Source organism: Molothrus aeneus, chromosome 28 (assembly GCF_037042795.1).
Source record: "Molothrus aeneus isolate 106 chromosome 28, BPBGC_Maene_1.0, whole genome shotgun sequence".
NCBI lineage: Eukaryota > Metazoa > Chordata > Aves > Passeriformes > Icteridae > Molothrus > Molothrus aeneus.
This window is the reverse complement of record NC_089673.1, coordinates 1,370,543-1,392,405: the sequence shown is the minus strand read 5'-3', so window position 1 is coordinate 1,392,405 and position 21,863 is coordinate 1,370,543. Positions and strand designations below refer to the sequence as shown.

The 21,863-nt window shown below is 48.8% G+C and overlaps 1 protein-coding gene across 1 annotated transcript in view; it reads left to right on the top strand.

Annotated features, from left to right (window-relative positions):
* MYO1D (myosin ID) overlaps window positions 1-21,863 on the top strand; it is a 169,369-nt gene that overhangs the window by 48,598 nt on the left and 98,908 nt on the right. The window contains exons 12-15 of the mRNA XM_066566705.1: window positions 3,919-3,989; window positions 6,498-6,572; window positions 7,959-8,091; window positions 16,889-17,055. Coding sequence (XP_066422802.1) covers window positions 3,919-3,989; window positions 6,498-6,572; window positions 7,959-8,091; window positions 16,889-17,055 — 446 coding nt within the window. The remainder of the gene's footprint in view (window positions 1-3,918; window positions 3,990-6,497; window positions 6,573-7,958; window positions 8,092-16,888; window positions 17,056-21,863) is intronic.

The following is a 21,863-nucleotide window of genomic DNA, read 5'->3' as shown; positions in this document are numbered from 1 at the left end:
AATTAGCCTGGTTGTGTAAGATATGTGCTAAAGGCTGCCTCTGGGAGGCCTGGGATAAACAATGGATCTGGCTGGGGCTGTCTGAGGAGAGGCCAGGATGAAAGTAAACCAAAAGCACTTTTTCCTCCCAGATAATGATTTTCCTTAAATGCCCTTTTGCTGCAGCACACCTGATGCACACCTGCCAGGTGTACCTGAGCTCAGGGAGGGGGACAGGGAGCTTGATTCCAGTTTTGACCCAGATTTCACGTGCCTGAGCAATGACATGGAACATTCTGAGAAAACTCACATCAAAATAAATGTGAGGCCTGGCCTGGGTTCCTGTTTGAATACAAACTGCTTCCTGCAGTGGTAGTACTGGTGGGATGAAGTCTGGGATCCTCTGCAGCAGGATGCTGGGGCCTGGTCCAGTTTCTGGAGCTGTCTGGTCAGTGGATGTCAGAGAGGAGTTTGGTTTCTGTTCTGTCCTTGCTCCCACATCTGCCACAGAGGGAGCAGGTGGTCCTTTAGTGCAGTGGCAGAAGGGGATGGAATTTCAGGAGGTGCTATGGGAGGCTATAAAATGAACATTTAAAAATAAAATCTGCTCAAGTCCTTGCCTTTGGGAGTCCCCTCCCAGCAAGGAGACATGAAAGGGCAGCATTGCCAGCTGCAGCGCTCCTCAGCAGGAGGTGGCGTTGTCACAAACTGCCTGCACAGGCTAAGAGGGAGGCAAGGAATCCTGCTGTAAATAATGTTTATGGAGGGGCTGATGGATCTGCCTGGCTTGCTAATTTCTAGTTAAATCAATAGAGCCTTGAAAACATTGACCCATAAACCTCTCAGCATAATTATTATCTTTTCTCCCATCTCTGCAGACATCCCAGCACCTCAGAGCTCTTCTTCAGTCCCACCCAGAACTGCTGTGGGAAGCCTGAACCTTCTGAGCCAGGCTTTTCTAACTTGGATTAAAACAAAGAGCTTGATTCCACTCATGCCCTGCCTTTGCAGACTGCAGTGGTTCCATGCAGATCCTGTAAAGTTCCACACAGATGGGAGCTGTTCCCAAGGAGTTAACGTGCATGTGTTGGGAACAGCTCCCATCCCTCAGCCCAGTTCATGCTCCACTGCTCCCTGCAGAGCATGCTGCACACAGGCTCCATGTGGAGGAGCTCTGGGGGGCTGTGGTGCCCTAAATAGTCGTGTCCTACTTTGTGTACCCGGCTCCTCTGAGCTTCCAGAGTGGAGGAATCACTGCCCTTGTCCTGGGCAAGGCCAAACGAGCCAGGACAATGCTGCTTAACACTTCCACCAGCAGAATTTGTGCAGAATTTTGTGTTCCTGGAGCATGGGGTGTCCTCCTCGGGTTTGTCTAGTGCTAATCTGGATGTGCAGATGTGCCAGCTGTTCTAGTGGCCCTTCCCAAGATCACCATTTGTATCCTCAACCTCTCCAAGTTCCATTGATTTTCTGTTGATATTATACTTTGGAAGGATCAAGGGCAGTGACAGACAGTCCATGAATGCCTCAATCTTCAAATTGTGGAGAGCATCAATCTCAACAAACTGCTTGTGAAGGGAAGATATCAGAAGGTCCATTCCAGTTCTGATGTTGTGTCTCCTGAGACACTGGACAGTGGTGAATGCCCAAGTGAGAGCCCAATTCAGGACAAATGTGTACAGATAACTTGACATGCTCCCATTCTGCAGGGACCTGCAGCCCAGGAGCCTCCTGGTCTTCTTGACAGGGTTTTTGTGTGGTCTTCTTGGTTTTTAAATCAACAAAGAATTCCACAGCTCAGATATTCAAGTGAGGAGCTCCTTCCTCCCTGTTTCTCTCCTCCTCCCTTTTCCATTTTAGATTACACCTCTCACCTCCAGTTTTTAAATGGCAAAACACATTTTTCTTTGTCTTCCACTACATCATCTCCACATGTTTTGCCATCATCTCTGGCATTTCTTTCCTTACCTGGGGCAGCTGAGTTTGTTGGCCCATCCTCCCAGGGCAGTCAGTCACAGGGGATGGGATTTGCCCTTTAAGCCTCTCCCAGTTCTCCATGTCCTTGTTGAGATGAATGAGGTCTGTTAAGATCCCTGTTGAGTCAGGAAGGGATGGTTTGGGGCCCATCAGTTCCTGTGAACTTTGCCCTTTCCCAGTGGGAGTCCCTGCCCTGCTGGGGAGTTCCATTTGCTCTGCTTTGCCCTCATTTGGCTGTTCCCAGCCAGCCCTCGGTGACTGAGTGCCCCCACCCAGCCCTCTGACCTTCCCTTGCCCTCAGATTATGGCTCATTTCAGATGCTGTGAAAGCACAGGCTCAGGGCAGGCTCCCACAGGATTCCCATCTTTCCAACACCTTTCTCCTGTCTTTACTCACCCTTGGATGCTGTGAGCTGTCAGTGAGGAGCCTCCTGGAAGGGCTCACAGAAACCCAGGCAGGTGATCCACTGTATCAATGTTCTTGCTGGTCTTTTTTTCACTAATTTCAGCTGTTTTGTTCAGGAAACACAAAGTTTAGACAGAATCACTCCTTTGGAAAAAGCCAAACCAGCAAACAGCAAAATCCCTGATTGCTGTTATGGCTCCTTCCAGCCTCTCAGAGCTGGGTGAGCGTTCAGAGGAGCTTGTGCTGCCAGCTGTGCCCTGCCTGGTAGCACAGACACATTTCTGTTGCCATTTGGTATTTACCCCTTTTATTGACTTGTTGGTTTGAGCTGTGTGTTTGGGTAGCTGAAAAAGGCACTCCCCAGGCCCCTGCTGGGAACAAAGCTGCAGCAAGAAAAATGCCTTTGTTTCCCTGGCATTGCCTCCTGTCTTCATTTTCCCTGTGTTCTGCTGCACCTTGGTCATCCATCAGCTCTGCAGCTCCTGGTGCTCCCTGCTCCTGCCCTGCTGGACTCCCCACACCTCCCCTTGGTACTCACACTCCTTGGGCTCCTCCTTCTGATTCATTTTGTGTAAGATATATTCTGGTTTGTTCACCCCTTCTTACAGTCTGAGCCAATCTATTCTGTGTTCCTGGACACAGGTGAATTTTTGGAGTGTATCTCCCTGCTCCTAATCATCCTTCCTGCCCTTTATTTCAACCATGATAATTTCCTCTTTTATTTCTCCAAGACTTTTTGTGGATAGCAGATATCTGCTCATAGCCTTTGGTATTGTTAAATTCTGCCTGCAAAGTCTTAATTCATCTCCTGCTCCTTTTGCCTATAACAAAATCCTCATTCTTATCTCATACTCCCTTTTTAATTAAGCCAACCCTGATGGATTTTTTGGCTCCTGCTATTCCTGAGTGTGTTACAGGCACTGCTGCTGAGCAGCTGCCATGTGGACACTGGACAGAAGGAATGGGATGGGATGGGATGGGATGGGTGGGATGGGATGGGATGGGATGGGATGGGATGGGATGGGATGGGATGGGATGGGATGGGATAGGATGGGATGGGAATTTGAGCCTGGAACAGTGGTTCTGCAGGGGGTTCCCTGTTTGAGGGGTGTCAGATGACCAGGAGGGGTCTGGGACTGAGCAAGCCTTGCTGCTGGCACAGCAGTTGGCCCATTTCTCTGCAGTTACACTGCAATGGCAAAAAAACATAAAGGAAGACTTAAAAAAGTAATAAATCAACTCGTGGGTGCAATGTTTCTCTACAGGCACGAGTGTTCTTTTTGCATCATGGTGTTTCTGGGATAGTATCAATTTCTTCATGAAATTATAGGCTCTTGCAGCTTCATTTGTACAAGCACATGTTCTTACAGTGCATCCATGAAAACATTTTCCAGCAGTGGCTTTCACATCTGCACATGCACAAAGAAAGTGGAATTCCTGTAGTTCCCAGTGCTATTTTGAAGGCAGGTTGCTCTTCCATGGAGCTTGTAAATCCAGGGCTGGTGTTTTAATATCAATCCATGGGTGGTATTTTAATGTATGTGAATTTGTTTCAGCTTTGTGCCACAGACAAAACGCTGGAGTTTGACAGAGATTTCCGGATCAAGCACTACGCCGGGGATGTGATGTGAGTTTCCTTCTGAAATAAAGCTGCACATTTTATTTTTGTCTTCCCAGCAGCTCTGAAGTGGCACAATATTCTGATTTACTGCTGCTTCTGGTGCAAGCCAGAATAGCTGTCACACACAATTACAGAGTGCAGCACTTGCTTATCAATTAAATCTTCTGCTGGTGCCTTGCTCTACAGAGGGGGAATTTGTACTTGGAGTGAAACAAAAGGAGAGTGAGGGGTGAGGGGAGAGCAGTGCTCCAGGGGAAGGAAAAGGGGAAAAAAGGCAGCAGTGTTTATGCAAGAAAGCTACACTGAGCTAATAAAGTCTGGTTTAGACATCTGTTTGGTGTGATTATATAACTCTGGCTTTAAATTCTCCAATCAGTTGGAGCAGGCTGGGAGCCCAGGGGAGAGATAACCTGCAGGAGGGATCAGGGCAGGAGGATTGGGAAGTGTTTGCCTGGAGCCTGCAGGAACAAGTGCAGGAGGTGACAGCACTGGGAAGGGAGAGTGAGTGAAAGTGAAGGATGCACATGGTAGAAACCATTTGGTGTGTGGAATATCACTGGAGTAATTGAATGGTTTAGAATTTGTGTAACTTCCCATGTCAGAAGAAAGGGAGTCACTGAAGGAAGAATTAATGATTTCTTTTACCTTGGGATTAATTTTACCTTTAATTTCCAAGAACAACCAGTGTGATCAGATTGGAGCCCAAATAGCACAAGCAGGTTATCTTCTGGAGTCTTTGCTGAGCAGTTCCTGACAGACATTTCTGATTTTAGAGGGTTTAGGGGGAGAAAATACAAAGTGCTGTCTTAGTGGCTGAACCTTCTGAACTGCCAGTGGCTGACAAATGGTGTAAAAGAAAACTGAAATGTGGAAGGAATCACAGATAGTTCAGGCCCAAGACTTGAGGATGGTGAGGCCCTGGCACAGGGTGCCCAGAGCAGCTGGGGCTGCCCCTGCATCCCTGGCAGTGCCCAAGGCCAGGCTGGACACTGGGGCTGGGAGCAGCCTGGGACAGTGAGAGGTGTCCCTGCCATGGCAGGGGTGGCACTGGGTGCCTTTTGAAAGACCCTGTTCCATGACTCTGGGATTTGAGGATGGCTCCATACAGGGATTTCAGGCTGTGGGGTGATCCCAGTCTGTAGGTTGGGTGCAGCTTCCCAGGGTGGGATCTGGAGCTCAGGAAACATCTGCATGGGAGTCACTGAATGGGGAGACTTTGGACCTTTTCTGAGAGGACAGAGCACTGCCTGCCTTGAGAGCTGGAGGAGATGAAATCCTGGAACAGTGACCTCCTCCAGTGGTGCTCCTGTGGGAGCAGAGGAAGGAAGGACTCTAAAGTGTGTGTGTGTGTTTCTGTGTGTGCTGACTTCCAGGGCAGCTCCCAGTCACTACTCAGAGGCTGCTCAGGAATTCAGACTCTCTGCTGAGAGAGGGGCAGACTGCAGAGATTGAAAAACAAACCCGAATTTCTCTAGGATTTACACAAACATACACACCCAGTTTGGAGACAGAATCCTGAGTGTAAATCCTGAATTTGGGCCTTCTACCCCCTGCCCAGGTGCTGTGAGGTGTCTCAGCCAGCACCTGCACAGCTCCAGGAGCTCTCTGGGGCCAGGTGTGCTGTTCCTGTTTCAGGAGCTCTCTGCAGCCAGGGGTCCTGCTCCAGGAGCTCTCTGCAGCCAGGGGTGCTGTTCTGTGCTGGAGCTCTCTGCAGCCAGGTGTGCTGTTCTGTGCTGGAGCTCTCTGAGGCCAGGGGTGCTGTTCCTGGAGCTCTCTGCAGCCAGGGGTGCTGTTCCTGTTCCAGGAGCTCTCTGAGGCCAGGGGTGCTGTTCCTGGAGCTCTCTGCAGCCAGGGGTGCTGTTCCTGTTCCAGGAGCTCTCTGCAGCCAGGGGTGCTGTTCCTGCCTCAGGAGCTCTCTGAGGCCAGGGGTCCTGTTTCAGGAGCTCTCTGCAGCCAGGGGTGCTGTTCCTGTCTCAGGAGCTCTCTGAGGCCAGGGGTGCTGTTCCTGTCTCAGGAGCTCTCTGCAGCCAGGGGTGCTGTTCCTGTTCCTGGAGCTCTCTGCAGCCAGGGGTGCTGTTCCTGGAGCTCTCTGAGGCCAGGGGTGCTGTTCCTGGAGCTCTCTGCAGCCAGGGGTGCTGTTCCTGTTCCAGGAGCTCTCTGCAGCCAGGGGTGCTGTTCCTGTTCCTGGAGCTCTCTGCAGCCAGGGGTGCTGTTCCTGTCTTAGGAGCTCTCTGAGGCCAGGGGTGCTGTTCCAGGAGCTCTCTGAAGCCAGGGGTGCTGTTCCTGTTTCAGGAGCTCTCTGAGGCCAGGGGTGCTGTTGCTGGAGGTGGGAGCTGGGCCCAAGGATCCAAGTCCCACACTCTGCTCCTGCAGCATTAGCACAGGCTGGGAGCAGGGCTGGATTAGCATCTGCTGTGTCTGGAGGAGTGCAGGGATGCTGATTCCACAGCTACCAGCAGCTCACAGAAGGATTTTGCTACTTTGCAATTAACTCTGGTTTTCCTTCATTTTTAGTTACTCTGTCACTGGATTCATTGATAAAAACAAGGACACTTTATTTCAAGACTTCAAACGCCTCATGTACAACAGGTAAGGATTTTAATGAGGTGAATTTTAATCTGACTGGTCAGAATCCTTTTTTGTGGAGTGATGCTATCAGAGACTCAGGTTTTCAGTGCAGTGTGTGTGAATAAGCACATTGCTTTGGGATTTGATCTTTGTACATCTCCCATGACCCAGAGGCTGTCTGTTGGATTTTTCAGGTTAAAGTCCTTATTCTGTACATGTTTCTGTTCTGATGCAGCCTTTAATTGAACAGAATTTAAAGTGTTTTTTTTTGAAACCAACTGATGGTGCAATCAAGATAGTGCAGAGCTTGCTTGTGCTGCCTGATTTGTCATGAACCCATTGCAGATTTACCATCACTGCTCTGTCTCTAATCAGTGCTGAAGATGCTAGGGAGCTTTGGTCAACAGCAGAAATCCTCAGCCCCACCTAAACCACTCTTTTTTGAAAGAAATGAGGGGATATCTGTGAATCCTTTCATGTCTGCAGTGATGTGAGAAGTGCAAACCATGAGGTCACGTGTTGGGCAAGCAAAAGTTGCCTTGAGAAGCAGATTTGAAATCCTGTCAGAATGTGGGTGGAAGTCCTCATGGAGCTGTTTTTCTTCACATTTTGTAATCTGCAGCTTTCAGGGGCTCTGCTCAGAGGACAGTGGGCACAAACACCCTGCAGTGCTGGGCTCTGTGTACCTGGACAGATGTTAAATTGGTCTGCAGCCCTTTGGGCTGACTGGCTGTGCTTCCCTGAGCACTCCCACTGTTCCTGTTTTCAACACTTCCCATTGACCAGAAACCTTGCAAAATATTTGCTGTGTGGTTTTATCAAATTTAGCCTGTTTTCTGTGAAGTCTCTGGAAAATCCTGTTCCCAAACACCACTTCCAGCACATTAAAGCCTTGGACAGATTGGCCATTAGATTGCTGTAAATGTGCTCAGTTTCTGTTTGTTCCTGAGCTCTTGCCATCCATCAGGGCCAGTTTACCTCACCCTGAACTCTTCAGAAATGCAGGCTCAAGTGTATAAATTACTTAATATATCAAGAGAGGTGCAGAAATGCAGCTTAAACACAGGTGACAGGTTCTAAGGGAGGGTGGTGTGGGTCTCCCTCTCCTTTGTGTGCATTAAATTCTTCCTGTTGTGTCAGTGAGGCAGCCCCTGCCTTTGATGGATCATTATGTGGGATTTTCTCTCTCCTATTCCTGCACACCCTGATCTGAAGGGAGAATGTGCTGGTTGTTTTTCCAGAATGTTCAGTTGAAAGCTAGCACTTGCTCTTAAGAACATGAAATGTTGTGCCCAGGGGTCTCACCCTGGCTTGGGTGATGCCCTGTGAGCTGGAAGCAGCAGTGGGTCTGGGTAAAACCAACTGTTGGATTGTCAGTGCAGTGGAATTAAAGAGATTCTCTTGTAGCTCCAACCCTGTGTTGAAGATGATGTGGCCTGAGGGGAAACTGAGCATCACTGAGGTCACCAAGAGACCTCTGACAGCAGCTACTCTGTTCAAGAACTCCATGATTGCCCTGGTGGACAACCTGACACTGAAGGTAGAGATTCCTGTTTCAAAATTGACATCTGGTGAGAAGAGTGTGGCTTCTCCCTGGAGAGATTCCCAGCCTCCCATTGCTGCCACCCATCAGGAGCTAAGCTGATCAAAGGCAGAGCAGCCTTGTCTGTGCCAAACAGGCTTTGGCTGGGCAGGCCTGGAGGGAGGGTCACCTCCATCCCCCATGATGAAGGTGCATTTTTGGCTCCTCCATGGCCAGTGCATCTTTCACTTGTAGGAAAGCCAGTCTGTCTTAGGGTTGTGGTTGTGGTTCCAAGTAAAATTCACTGGGAGGTTCCTGTGTGAGTCTCAATGTAGTCCTCTCCCTTTCTTTACCTGTCCTAAACTTTCATCATCATCATCATCATCATCATCATCATCATCATCATCATCATCATCATCATCATCATCATCATCATCATCATCATCATTATTGTTATTGTTATTGTTATTGTTGTTGTTATTGTTATTGTTATTGTTATATCATGTTTAGCAAAGCTCTTTGGGCAGAGGGCCCAGAGGATGCTGTTCATGGTTCAGAGGTTCTCTCTGGCTCCCCATGCCAGTGGGAATGCAATACAGACCTGTGTGAGCTCCTTCTTTCCTCCCCTTTGCCATGCCAGAGGGTGAGGAGGGAAGGATTTTATTTCAGCCCGTATTTCAGTTTGATGGCAGAGGGCTTTGCTTGGGCAAGCACCACATTGAGTGATGGAAGGTGGGGAAGGGGATGCTCTGGGAGGGGCTGTGGAGCAGCCCTGGGAGCTGAGCTGGGGTCCCTGAGCAGCACTGGGGTGTTACTGGAGCTGGGTGGCCTTGCTGGGCTCCTGGCACTGGGGCACAGCCCACAAGAGATGAGCAGAGAGCCCAGGGTGCTGGGGTGTGCTCACATTCAGAATTATTAAGCAATGAGTGCTCTGGGTGTCTTCTCATGAGCTGTGGGAGCAAAGGAGATGGGTCAGAGCACAGCACCCAGTGCTGGCTGTGCACAGCAGAGAGAGCTGCCCTCCCTTCTTGTGTCCAGGGTTAGGACATGGAATCACACCTGATTTATGGGGCCTCCCCAGAGGGTGCTGGGCACTGCCCAGGCTCCCCAGGGAATGGTCCCAGCCCAGGAGCAGCTGGACAATGCTCCAGGGGTGGGATTGTGCAGAGCCAGGAGTTTGAATGATCTCTGGGGGTCCTCCCAGCAAAGGATATTCTGGGATTCCATGATTCTGTGCTTTGTGTTGCTGTACAGGAGTGGGTTCGATCTGAGCTCTGCAGGAGGGTCTGGGACCCACCAAAGCTGCCTGGAGGTGCCAGCTGGGCCCCAGTGGGGAGTGGAGCCCCGTGGCTCCCCCCAGAATGTTTTGCCTCAGAGCTCCTGAGAAGATCCCCCTGTGAGTCCAGCCCAAGGCCAGGCCTTGCTAAAATAGGCACCAGCAGTGAAAATTCAGAGAGTGCCTGTGGAGGCAGAGAGGAGCTTTCTGGATGGCAAATCATGAGCTGCCAGAGCTGGAAGGGGGCTGTGACCCTGCTGGGCATGGGCACAGACTTTAGTCTGGTTCCCAAGGAGTTAAAGCTGATCTGATCTGTCCATCTTCCAAATAATCTGCTGGCTGGCCCTGAATCTGGTACAGGTGTCAGGAGTGCCAGGAACCCAGGGAGTTGCTTTGTGTTGTGAGAGGAGCACTTGTGGAAGGAAAAGTTTCTCCTTGGTGCTGTTATTGCAGGTCTGGTCCTACAAAGTGGCCGTGGTCACTTGTGCCCAGCCCAGTGTGGGGAGCCTGAGGCAGGCCAGGAGGGGTTCAGGACAGAAAGAATCCCTGGGGTGCTGTGAGGGGGCTGTGATCAGGGCACAGCAGGGAGCTGGGAGCAGGCAAGTTCAGCAGGCATCCATGGAAGAACTTCCTTTCCTTATTTATTGGAAAAATTAATCCAGGCCACCTGGTAGGTGTAAAAATAGAATAGTTCAGAGAATGCTGTGCACTGTGGTGGTTTGAACAATCCCTGCAGCTCCCAGCAGGGCATGGAGAGTTTAAATCCCACCTTATCCATCTTGAATCAGTGGGTACCAGCATTGCTCACTGAAGGCTGCCTGGCTTGGGTGGAATTAATTTACTTCAATCCATTTATCATCAGTATCTCCATCATAATTGCCAGCCTTTCCAGGGGTAGGCACAAGCAGGAGCTGTTTCCAAGTCAAATTCACTGGGAGGTTCCTGAGACAGTCTCAGTGTAGTCCTTTCCCTTTCTTTACCTGTCCTAAACTTTCATTGAGAAACTTGCATTGAAGCTGTTGGAGTTTTTGTGATTTTCTGTTGAATAGCAATGAAGACAAGAAGATTTCATCAGTATTGAGATACCAGAGCTGATAAGCATAATTTAAACTCAGTGTGCTCCAAGACCAGATTTCTTGGAGTCACAGAATTGTTCAGGCTGGAGAAGCTCTCTGAGACTGAGTCCAACTTATCCCCAGCATGACCAGGGCCACCACTGACCCCTCAAGTGCCACATCCACACCTTTAAGAACACTTGTAGGGATGAGGACTCCACCACTGCCCTGGGCAGCCTCTTCCAGGGCTTCACAACCCTTTCCATAAAGGAATTTTCCCAGTATCCAAACTGAACCTCCCCTGGCCCAGCCTGAGGCTGTTCCCTCTCCTCCTGTCCCTGTTCCCTGAGAGCAGAGCCTGACCCCCCTGGCTGTCCCCTCCTGGCAGGAGCTGTGTTGGTGAAACTCATCCTGCAGCCAGGCCAGTGTCATTTTAAAAGGTCTAAATTTTGGGGAGGTTCCTTAGACAAAACCCCTGAACACAAACTTTGTGTACTCCGGGCAGTAATTCAGAGTGCAGACAGAGCCCTGAGCATCTCTGTGAGGTGACTTTTAGGACAGTTAATGATATGTGCATGTCATTAGCAAGCAATGATTGGGTATTCAGGCCATGCCAGCAAGATGCTGGTCATGCACAAGGAGCTGGATGCTCTGCCTCAGTCTCTGGACACTTGGCTCTTCTTCTGCTGGGCTGGAAGCTGTGCTGGTGAAGGCACTCTCTGTTTTGGGTACCCCATCCCTGCAGTTCCAGGTGTTCTCATCCTTTCCTGGGGCTGTTACTCATTTTTCCTGTGCTGAATTTGGGAATGAAGCTGCACTAGTGGGGAATCAACAGTGACACTCTCTGTGTGTCTTGACTGTGGCTTGGACCCTGCAGGACTTTTTTGGGAAGCCTGTGGTCACAGCTGATGGAAACAGCTCTGAACACAGGGTTGCACAAACTGCTGAGGTCTAGGGATGTCAGAGGAATAAAATTCCTTAGGGGAGGTAACAGCAGTTCATGTCATTCTCAGCTCTTTCTCAAAAAACCAAGTTGCAGATAGGCTTGAGTTTTGTGCAGCTTGAGCTGATGGTTTATTGACATTTCCTGGTGTGCCAGTGCATTCAGAGCTCCTTGTCTCACCTGGGCTGCTCTGCCTCAGAGCTTCTCTGAAAACTCCTTTACACCACATTGATATGCTCAGTTTCTGCAGTCCTCAACAGGGTGGCAGCCCAAGAGCTCCTCTTTATTGATATTCCTGTTTGGCCACCCTGGAAAGCTGCAGGGCTTTGGATGTAGCAAGAGAATCTTCAAACCCTCCTTTGGGGGAGTAGTCTCCAAAAGTGCCAATTTAAATAACAATAATCTTGACATTTTAGAATTATAAAGTCTGGAAAATACATTTAATTAAGATCATTGAATTCAGCCATCAGCTCAGCACCACCAGAATATCAAAGTCTCCAGTAGCTGCAGCATTAAAGTTATTTAACTTCTCTGCTATTTAAAATAACAAACTTTAAAATTCTCTTTTGTTGCTATTCTGGTTTAAGCCTGAATTTTGGTGGTGAGGCAGAGCTCTGCAGTCTCTGAGAGGAGGGGCAGGTGTTGAGGTCACTGGGATGTCTCAGGAGCTTCCCTAGGGTCAGTGCCACGGCACTGGTGTTGTTAACAGTGCAGGGGCTGTTCTCAAAGCTGGTTTTAATTTCAGCTTCTGCAAACACAAGCCCATATGGAGACACTGGAAATGTGGCTGGAAATGCTACACCTCCAATCCTGGGGGCAGTTTTGGGGCTCCCAGAACAGGAAAGACACAGAGGGGCTGGAGCATGTCCAGAGAAGGGAATGGAGCTGGGCAGGGTCTGGAGCCCCAGGAGGGCTGAGGGAGCTGGGAAGGGTCTGGAGCCCCAGGAGGGCTGAGGGAGCTGGGCAGGGGCTGAGCCTGGAGCAAAGGAGGCTCAGGGGCCCTTGTGGCTCTGCACAGCTCCTGCCAGGAGGGCACAGCCAGGGGGGCCGGGCTGTGCTCCAGGGAACAGGGACAGGAGCAGAGGGAACGGCCTCAGGCTGGGCCAGGGCAGCTCAGGGTGGGCACAGGGACAATTTATTGATGGAGAAGGTGCTCAGGCATTGGCACAGCTGCCCAGGGCAGTGATGGACTCCCCATCCCTGAGGGATTTAAAAGCCATGTGCTTGTGGCACTTGGGGACAGGGGGCAGTGGTGGCCTTGGCAGTGCTGGGATCAGAGATTTGATGATCTCAGAGAGCTTTTCCAGCCTGAACACTTCTGTGATTCCATGAAATCTGGTTTTGGAGCACAGTGAGTTTAAATTATGCTTATCAGCACGGGTATCTCAATGCTGCTGAAATCCTCCAGATTTCCAGGATCTTTTAGGCAAAAGCTTCCTGTAGGCAGGAAAAAGTACAATGTTTTTTCCAAAACCAAACCACTCAAAACAAAAACTGGCTTTTCCTGTTGCTGTGTGCCATTTCTCAAGAACATGTTTTACTGCCCAAGCCCTTTTCTGTGTGGTGGATTATTTTGGGTGGCTGTTTTGTAAATCCTGACACAGGAAGCCCTGTGGCTGCCCCAGCTGTGACTGACAATCTTCTCTGGGGATTCTTTGAACATGCATCTCCTCCTTATTTCTTTTCTTTTTTTCCTCCTCTATAACTCCTTTTGTCTGACTCTTCCTTCCATCCAGGCTGACAGGCTTCACCTCTGCTAAGTGATAATGTCATCATTGTGACTGATTGGACACATCCAGCACAAATTTGTCTGTCCTGTCCCATCCCTTCTCTCATGTAAGGAGCTATAAAGTTCAGAAAAGAAACCCCTCAAGAAAGAGTTTGTTTAGGGTGCAATGGCTTAAAACTGGCTTGGTTTCCTTTTAACACTTAAAAATCTAAAAGTCGCTCAGCTTGATGGAAAAAATAAAATCAGCTGCAATTAAACATCCAAAGAGCTTTCAGAGCTGGGGCCTTTGTGTCTCTGCATTTCAGTTCTTCCCTTTACAAACTGCACTTCTATGACAGCAAGAATGGGAGCTGCATAATTATCCCCCTGAAGAGCTGGGGCTTGGGGATTTGGAAGCATGGAATAATCTACTTTAGAATTTACTCCAGGAGCTGTCGTTTCTGAGAGGCTTTAATTACACTGTAATTGCACTGATAGATGATCTCTGTCTGTGCAGGCACTTCCCATTCCTGCTTTCCAAAGGATTTCAGCCTTTTTATATCAAATGCAGGCACAGTCACTGCCCTTTGCTGGACCTGAAGTCACAGATTTGAGGGGTTTTGAGGGGTTTTGACGGGTTTTGCATTTGGGAGTGGCAGAGCTGTGCCTGACAGCCCAGCCTGTGCTGGGGGATCCTGTGGCATCATGAGGAACAGCTGAGACCTGGCTGCTGCTGTGTCAGCAGTGAACAAGTGGCACTCCTGGAATTCCTGCTCCTAATGACATGTCCAGAGAAGCTGGGGCTGCCCCATCCCTGCAAGTGTGCAGGGCCAGGTTGGAGCCACCTGGGATTGTGGAAGGTGATTCCTGCCCATGGCAGGGGTGGCTCTGGGTGATCTTCACAGTCCCCTCCAACCCAAACCATTCCATGGTGATTTAATTTGGATGCTCTGTGCCCAAGGCTTTGCAGTTCTGTGGAATATTTGTGATATCAACCCCTTCCAGGGATTTAGATGATTTATATTCATCCTGCCACCAGATGCAGCACAGGGCAGGTCTGACCCCATCTGTGGGTTGGAAAAGGGCTTTATCCAACATGGAAGAGGCAGTGGCTTGTGGCAGCATTCAGGATAGGAGGCTTTGCTTTCCAAGGTCTGCCTTTCTTGGCCCGTTCATGCCTCACACTCATCTCTGGGCTGGTCCAGGGGCTGCAAAGCTTCAGGTTGTGTCAGGACTAGCCAGGACAGCCATGGATGATCCTGTTCCCTCAGCATTACTGAAGGGAAATGACAATTTGAGGCCTTTCATGTTATCCTGAGTTTGGGTAAGTGACCTCAAATCATAGAAATAAGGCTAAATAGACAAATCATAGGAAATAGGGCTGGGGGGGACCTTGGGAGTGCACCAAATTCACCTCCTGTTTGAGGACACCCCTGCCTGTATCTTCCTTTTGCAGGCTCCCCACTGATGGATGTTCCCTTCTTCCCACAGGCATTCTGTTCCCACTCCTTGTTTTCCTGAAGCTTAATTTGAATTTTTATACTGTGCTTAAAACCATGACTTCTTTGTCCTAAAGCTGAATGTTTGCATTTCCTCATATCCATCCTTTAAATACACAAAATCTCCCACCAGAGAGGTTCTGTGCCTCCTTGGTCCTTCTAGGCTAAACCCAGAATTCCTCTGAGTCACATTTGCTGGATTTTTGATCTTTCTTGTTCTTTCTTGCCCTGACTCACATTCCCACTTGAACTGCAGTGCCCTGGCTGCATGAGATGCTCAGAGAACTAGAAATGTGTTGGGGTTTTTGTCTTGAAAATTTCCTGTTCCTGTGTCCTTTCCTAGAAAAACATGGAAACATGGATTTGCCTCACATCAGCTGGAGCTTCTGGATCTCTTTAGCACCAGGCTCAAATCAGTTTTTCATTCTTTATTAACCAATTCTTTCTGACAAATGTGGACCTTTGCATTTGTTCTCATTAAATTAATCCCTTTTTTCCCCCAGACCATTCCTCCCTTTTGTGAGTTCTTGAGGCCATCCAGGAGTGCTGGAAAGTACATAAGTTTAAAGGCTTTGTAGCCATCCCCCAAGGCTGGTGCTGGTTACAGATCATATTGGCCTAAACAAAAGCTACCTTTAATCTCATCAAAATGAAAGCAAACGTCAAAATGCTCCAACAGAGCTGTGTGTGGCTGACCTCAGGGTGCAGGAGGGCTGGCAGGGACAGGAGTGTGACCCTGTGGGACTCACCCAGGGTCAGCCCCAGCAGCACAGGGCAGGACTTCTGCAGGGTGGAGTGAAGCCACCTGTCCCCATTCCACCTTCCCTGCCCCCTGCAAGGCCCAGATGGTGAAGAAAGGGGAACTCACTGGTGGTCTGTGTGTGTGCTGAGGAAGGGCTGTGTTTGTGCTGGTGGTCTGTGTGTGTGCTGAGGAAGGGCTGTGTTTGTGCTGGTGGTCTGTGTGTGTGCTGAGGAAGGGCTGGGCTGGAGGCAGCTGGCTTTGGGGCTCCATCATTTCCATTGTTCAGCTGTGTTGGAGCTGGGGGTGTTTGACTTGGCTCAGCACAGGTAAAAGTGATGGAGTGACCAGGCTGCTTTTGGAGCAGGCAAAGGCATATCCAACAGGACAGTGAATTCCATGGGTTTGATATCTTTTCTGAGGACTGATGCTGTTATCCTCACAGTAGGAGGAGGGGGATGTGGCACTGGGCAGGTGCACAGCTGTGATGGTGTTCACAGGGGTCATAGGATGAGGGAAGAGACGAGAATGTGGACTCCATGTTTCAGAAAACTTAATTTATTATTTTATGATATATATTCTATTAAAACTATACTAAAAAAATAGAAGAAAAGATTTCATCAAAAAGCTAGCTAAGAATAGAAAAAGAATAGAATAATAAGAAAAGCTTGTGTCTCAGACAGAGAGTCTGAGCCAGCTGACTGTGATTGGCCACTAATTAAAAACAACCACATGAGCCCAATCCCAGATGCACCTGTTGCATTCCACAGCAGCAGATAACCATTGGTTACATTTTGTTCCTGAGGCCTCTCAGCTTCTCAGGAGGAAAAATCCTAAGGAAAGGATTTTTCAGAAAATGTGTCTGACACACAGCAAAGGCCAGTGGAGCTCCAGTGTGGAACATGTGGCTCCTGTAAGGGTGTGAAGGAGGAGAACATTGAATCACAGAATCAGCCAGGGTGGAAAAGACCTTTGAGACCACTGAGTCCTTCCTATGACCTAACACCACCTTGTCACAGACATCTTTTATGGAAAATCCTTTCCTTAGGATTTTTCCTCCTGAGAAGCTGAGAGGCCTCAGGAACAAAATGTAACCAATGGTTATCTGCTGCTGTGGAATGCAACAGGTGCATCTGGGATTGGGCTCATGTGGTTGTTTCTAATTCATGGCCAATCACAGCCCAGCTGGCTTGGACAGAGAGCCCAAGCCACAAACCTTTGTTATCATTCTTTGCTATTCTATTCTTAGCCAGCCTTCTGATGAAATCCTTTCTTCTATTCTTTTAGTATAGTTTTAATGTAATATATATCATAAAATAATAAATTAGCCTTCTGAAAGGCTGAAAGGCATGGAGTCAGATCCTCGTCTCTTCCCTCATCCTGTGAACACCATCACACCACCTTGTCACCCAGACCACGGCACTCAGTGCCACATCCAGGGTTCCCTTAAACTGTTATTGTCACTTCTGTTTTAACTTGGTTGTGCTGAGCAGGTTAAAACAGAAGTGGTGGGCTGAGCTCCCGGCTGCTGCAGGAAGGGCTGTGTCTCAGCCAGGGTGTTCTGCCAGGGTGACACTGCTCTCCTCTGTCCCCAGGAGCCCTACTACGTGCGCTGCATCAAGCCCAACGACAAGAAGTCCCCTCAGCTGTTTGACGAGGAGCGCTGCCGGCACCAGGTGGAGTACCTGGGGCTGCTGGAGAACGTGCGCGTGCGCCGCGCCGGCTTCGCCTACCGCCAGAGCTACGAGAAATTCCTGCACAGGTGAGACAGAGCCTGCCTGGAGAGAAGCAGGGAGCCCCTGGCCCAGGGAGTGACTCTATTGCTTCAGACCTAGGGAGTGATTGGCAGCTGACTCCATTGGTTCAGAAGGCTGAATAATTGCTTTGTTAAAACTGTATTATTATTGAAACAGGACGAGCCCTGTGGCAGGGAGAAATGATGAGGAGGACTCCATCTTATCACAAGGCTAATTAATTACTTTATTATACTATATTATTCTATACTATATTACATTACATCTAAACTGAACCTGCCAAGCACTCACTCTGCACACACTGCCCAGAATCTCGTGGCTGTCAGTGACAGTCCTGACACACACACAGACACACCTGGCCCTGACAGGCCGAGGAAACAAAACCCCATCACTGTGGGTAAATAATCTCCATGTTGCATTCTACTTTGGCACAATACAGGCACAGCAAATGAGATAAGAATTGTTTTTCCTTTGTCTGAGGTTCAGAGAATGTGAAACCCAGAAATATCCTTGGGGAGAATTGTGCCTTGCTTTTCTCTGTGAAGAGAAATATTATATTACATTATACTATACTATATTAAAGAGATACTATACTATACTATACTATACTATACTATACTATACTATACTATACTATACTATACTATACTATACTATACTAAATTACAAACTAAAGAAAACTCATGACTGTCTCCCAACAGCCAGGACACAACTTTTCCCCCAATTGGCCAAGGAAACAAAACAATCCTCAGCAGAATCCAATTGACAAATCAGTTTGGGTAAAGAATCTTCCTAACACGTTCCACGTGTGCAAAAACAACAGGAGCAGCAAGTAGAGATAAGAATTGTTTTCTCTTCTTCTCTCTGTGCTTCTCCAGGAAAAATCCTGTGAGAGAGAATTATTTCTCTCTCTCTGTTCAGAGAATGTGAATGCCACAGGCTGCCAGGCACTGCCCAGTTCCTGGGGCTGTGCTTGGTTTAAATCATCTCCTGGATAGGCTGAAACAGATCCCACAGGAGCGTGGGTGCCAAGGTGGCCTCTCTGCTTCTGCTGTGCCCAGGTGGCCACGCTGGTTCAGCTGTGCTGAGGTGCTTGTGCTGCTCAGGCTCAGCTCTGCTGAAACTCACTGTCTGTGTTAATCTGCAGGGGGAATGTGTAATGAGGAGCTTCCCCCGAGTATCACCCTAAAACCTGAGCTAATTAACTGCTGTTTCCTCTCTGAATTGGCTAATTGTTGCAGCAAGAGGTGGTGTGTCTGGGGGAGCACGTGGTGGTGCATGGTGACATTATGTGGGAAAAACCCCTGGATTTTAAAATGGAAAGTCTGAAAAGGGGGATGGTATCATGACCCCATTAAATGTGGTTTTGATTCTTCTTGCCCTCTTAATTCCTACCAGACATGTGATAAATGACATGTTTTAGATTGAAATTTGTCTTAAGGCTCCACTAAATTAATGTGGGCCCTGCAAGTTCAACCTGCTCTGATGGAACAGTGAATGGAATTTTTGTTCTGTTATTGAATCAGGTGAGAAAAGAGCTGTGAGAATAGAAAAAAAATTAAACTATCCAAGCAGGTGGGATGTCATGAGTTAGAAACAAAGTGCTGGTGAAAGATCTTTTGCTGTTCATAGTGGAGACTTGCCTGGATATATCATAATACCCAAGGTGGAATGAAAAGCTCTGGCTTTCTAAATCCAGTCTACAGCACTGAAGTTCAGTTTCCTGGACTATTCTGCAGTGGATAGAGTGTACTTTCAGCTCACATGTGGAATTCATTACAATTTACTCTTAAGATTTGTGTATTTGCTATTAATATAAACAGCTGCTTTGTTTTTGATGAATGTTTGATGAGCTCCTGTGAGCTCCAGCCCCACAGTGCTTGCAGCCAGGAAACCAAACCAGCACATGGCAACTGCTTCAGCTTTTGGGTGCTGGAACAGGAGTCCTGCCCTGTCCTGGAGTGGGATTTGATATCCAGAGTGAGGGATCAGACACTGTGTGTGTGTGTGGTGCTGCTCCAAGCCTGGTCTGCAATGGTTTTTCTAAATTTAAAAAAAGGAGAAAAATAAAACTAGAAAATTACCTTCTCTTTCTGTAGGAGAAGAGTTTGTTGATATTTAGCCCTAAATCCTGTAAGGTAGGTGATATCTCCTCTCTCTCAGAAGGGAATGAAGTGAAGCACAGTTAAGACCATTACAAATGTCCTTCTCAAGCTTTCCTTGGATAAAGAAAACCTTCCTTTGAGCTCTGTGCAAGCCAGGATGCCCTTTCCAATTTGAAGTATTTTCTGTTGGACCAGGAGAAGCTGTCCCTTCCTGTGACCATGGCATCATCCAATTGGGTGACACACATGGCACTTACACAGATGGGGTGCATTCTCTTGGTTTAATCTAGAAATTACCATAAAAAAAAAGCTGCTTGGGTTTCAGGAAGGGGTTTGTGAGTGTAATCCAACCCTTTCCACACAGAGGCATCCATATGCCTATTCCAGGCCATGTCAAACATAGCTTGGAATCAACACTGAGAGCTGTGAACAGCAGGCTGGGAAGGGACAGAGAGACCCAGCAGCAGCTGCACACCCAAAATTGTTCATTAAAGCTTCACCATTTAGTGGCTTCCAGAAATCTTGGCTCTTAGGAGAGCTGGACTGGGAATTGTTAACTCCAGGAGCAGGCTCATCCCTGTTGGGTGTTTCCATAGGGAGGTACAGAGGGGAAGGAGAAACAAAGGTGTTTGGGAGAGGGTGTTCCATGTCTGAGTGACCTTGGAAGCTGTGGGGATCCGCAGGCAGGAGAGGGGCAGGGCAGTGGTGTCAGGGAGCAGATTTATTCCAGACCCTGCCTGGCTATAATTAGCACCAGGATTGTGAGTGGCTGTGGCATCAGGGCCGAGCCTGTGCTGCAGGGAAGGAGTTGGTGGCATTGTGTGACATCCATGGGGACAGTGGGAACAGAGGGACAGCTGGGATGTTCCACCTGCTGTGGCTGGGAGGGAGGGGGGCATCAGCACTGGGGTGTCTTTAATGCCTGTGGGAAGGAGCAGGAGGGGTTTTGGTGCTGTGACATCCCTTCTGTCCTGAGCTCCTTGATGGGCAGGCCTGGCTCATAGCCTGGGTCTGATCCTGATCCAGAGCCTGGATCCCAGCCTGATCCATAGCCTGGGTCTGATCCTGATCCACAGCCTGGATCCCAGCCTGATCCATAGCCTGGGTCTGATCCTGATCCATAACCTGGATCCCAGCCTGATCCATAGCCTGGGTCTGATCCTGATCCATATCCTGAATCTGAACCTGATCCACAGCCTGGGTCTGATCCTGATCCAGAGCCTGGGTCTGAACCTGATCCACAGCCTGGGTCTGATCCTGATCCACAGCCTGGGTCTGAACCTGATCCACAGCCTGGGTCTGAACCTGATCCACAGCCTGGGTCTGATCCTGATCCATAACCTGGATCCAAACCTGTTCCATAGCCTGAGTCTGATCCTGATCCATAGCCTGGGTCTGATCCTCATCCATAGCCTGGATCCCAGCCTGATCCATAGCCTGGGTCTGAACCTGATCCATAGCCTGGGTCTGAACCTGATCCACAGCCTGGATCCCAGCCTGTTCCATAGCCTGGGTCTGAACCTCATCCACAGCCTGGGTCTGATCCTGATCCACAGCCTGGGTCTGAACCTGATCCACAGCCTGGATCCAAACCTGATCCATAGCCTGGGTCTGATCCTGATCCAGAGCCTGGGTCTGAACCTGATCCACAGCCTAGATCCCAGCCTGTTTCCCAGCCTTGTTCCCAGCTCGGGTGGGTTGCACTGACTGTGCTTTGCTCTTTTATTTTTTCTTTTTCCTGACAGAACTGTCTTGAGGTGGGAGATGTTTCCCAGTGAGTGAATTGTTGCAGGAACATTTTCCTGATGAGAGCAGGGCAGAGAATCCAGTGTGCAGCACTGATGTCTGTGTGTGTGAGAGCAGCAATGCTTTTGCCAGCACGTGCTAAATCTTCTCCTGGGAGTCTGAGGGGAGGTTTTTAATCCTGTTTATTTATCAGTGAGATCCCTGTAACCCCAGGGGATGGTGTTCCCTGCTTAAGCACAGTGTGCACCTCCATTCCCCCCTTCCAAAGGCTAATTCATGAATGAATGGGCGCTGGGATGTGTTTCCATTCAGGCTCTGAGGCTGTTCTGAGCCTCCTGCCCTGCTGCTCCCAGGAAAAGGGGGATTGTGAGGCCATTTAAGTGTAACTGAGAGCTGAGAGTGTCTGAAGCTTTGAGATTGATGCCTGCCTTGGCCGGGGGCTTTGAAGTGCGAAGTGGCTGAGCTCGCTTAGTTCCTGTTTTATTTAGAACACGGCTGCGAGTTCCATTCCATGGAAAACGTCTATTTCAGCTCTTATTATGTCCATAAATCTTATGCAGAAAATTCACTGTTGCTTTTTGCAAACGCCTGTTCCCCTAATCAGCATTTCCTGGGCTGGTAGATCTTACAGAGCTTGGGCTGATCCTGGTGCTTCAGGTTTGATTTGTAGATGCCTTAGTTCCAGTCTGCCCTTCTCTGTGCTGGAAAATGCAGTTTGGAGAGTGAGGATGGGGGAATGGCTAACCCACAGTTACAGGCAGTGTGTGCACAGACTGGGGCAGCCAAAGCTCTGCTGTGGGGGGAAGTGACACAGTTTGTTAGAAATTACTCCCAAAGTGATGCATGAGAAAAAAATTATTTGCAGAATTTTTAAATCCAGGTTTTCTGACAAAGCAATTGGTTGCAGGTGGCTTCTCATGCAGAATGTGAACAAAACAAAGCTTTCCTTCCTTACCAAAAAACCC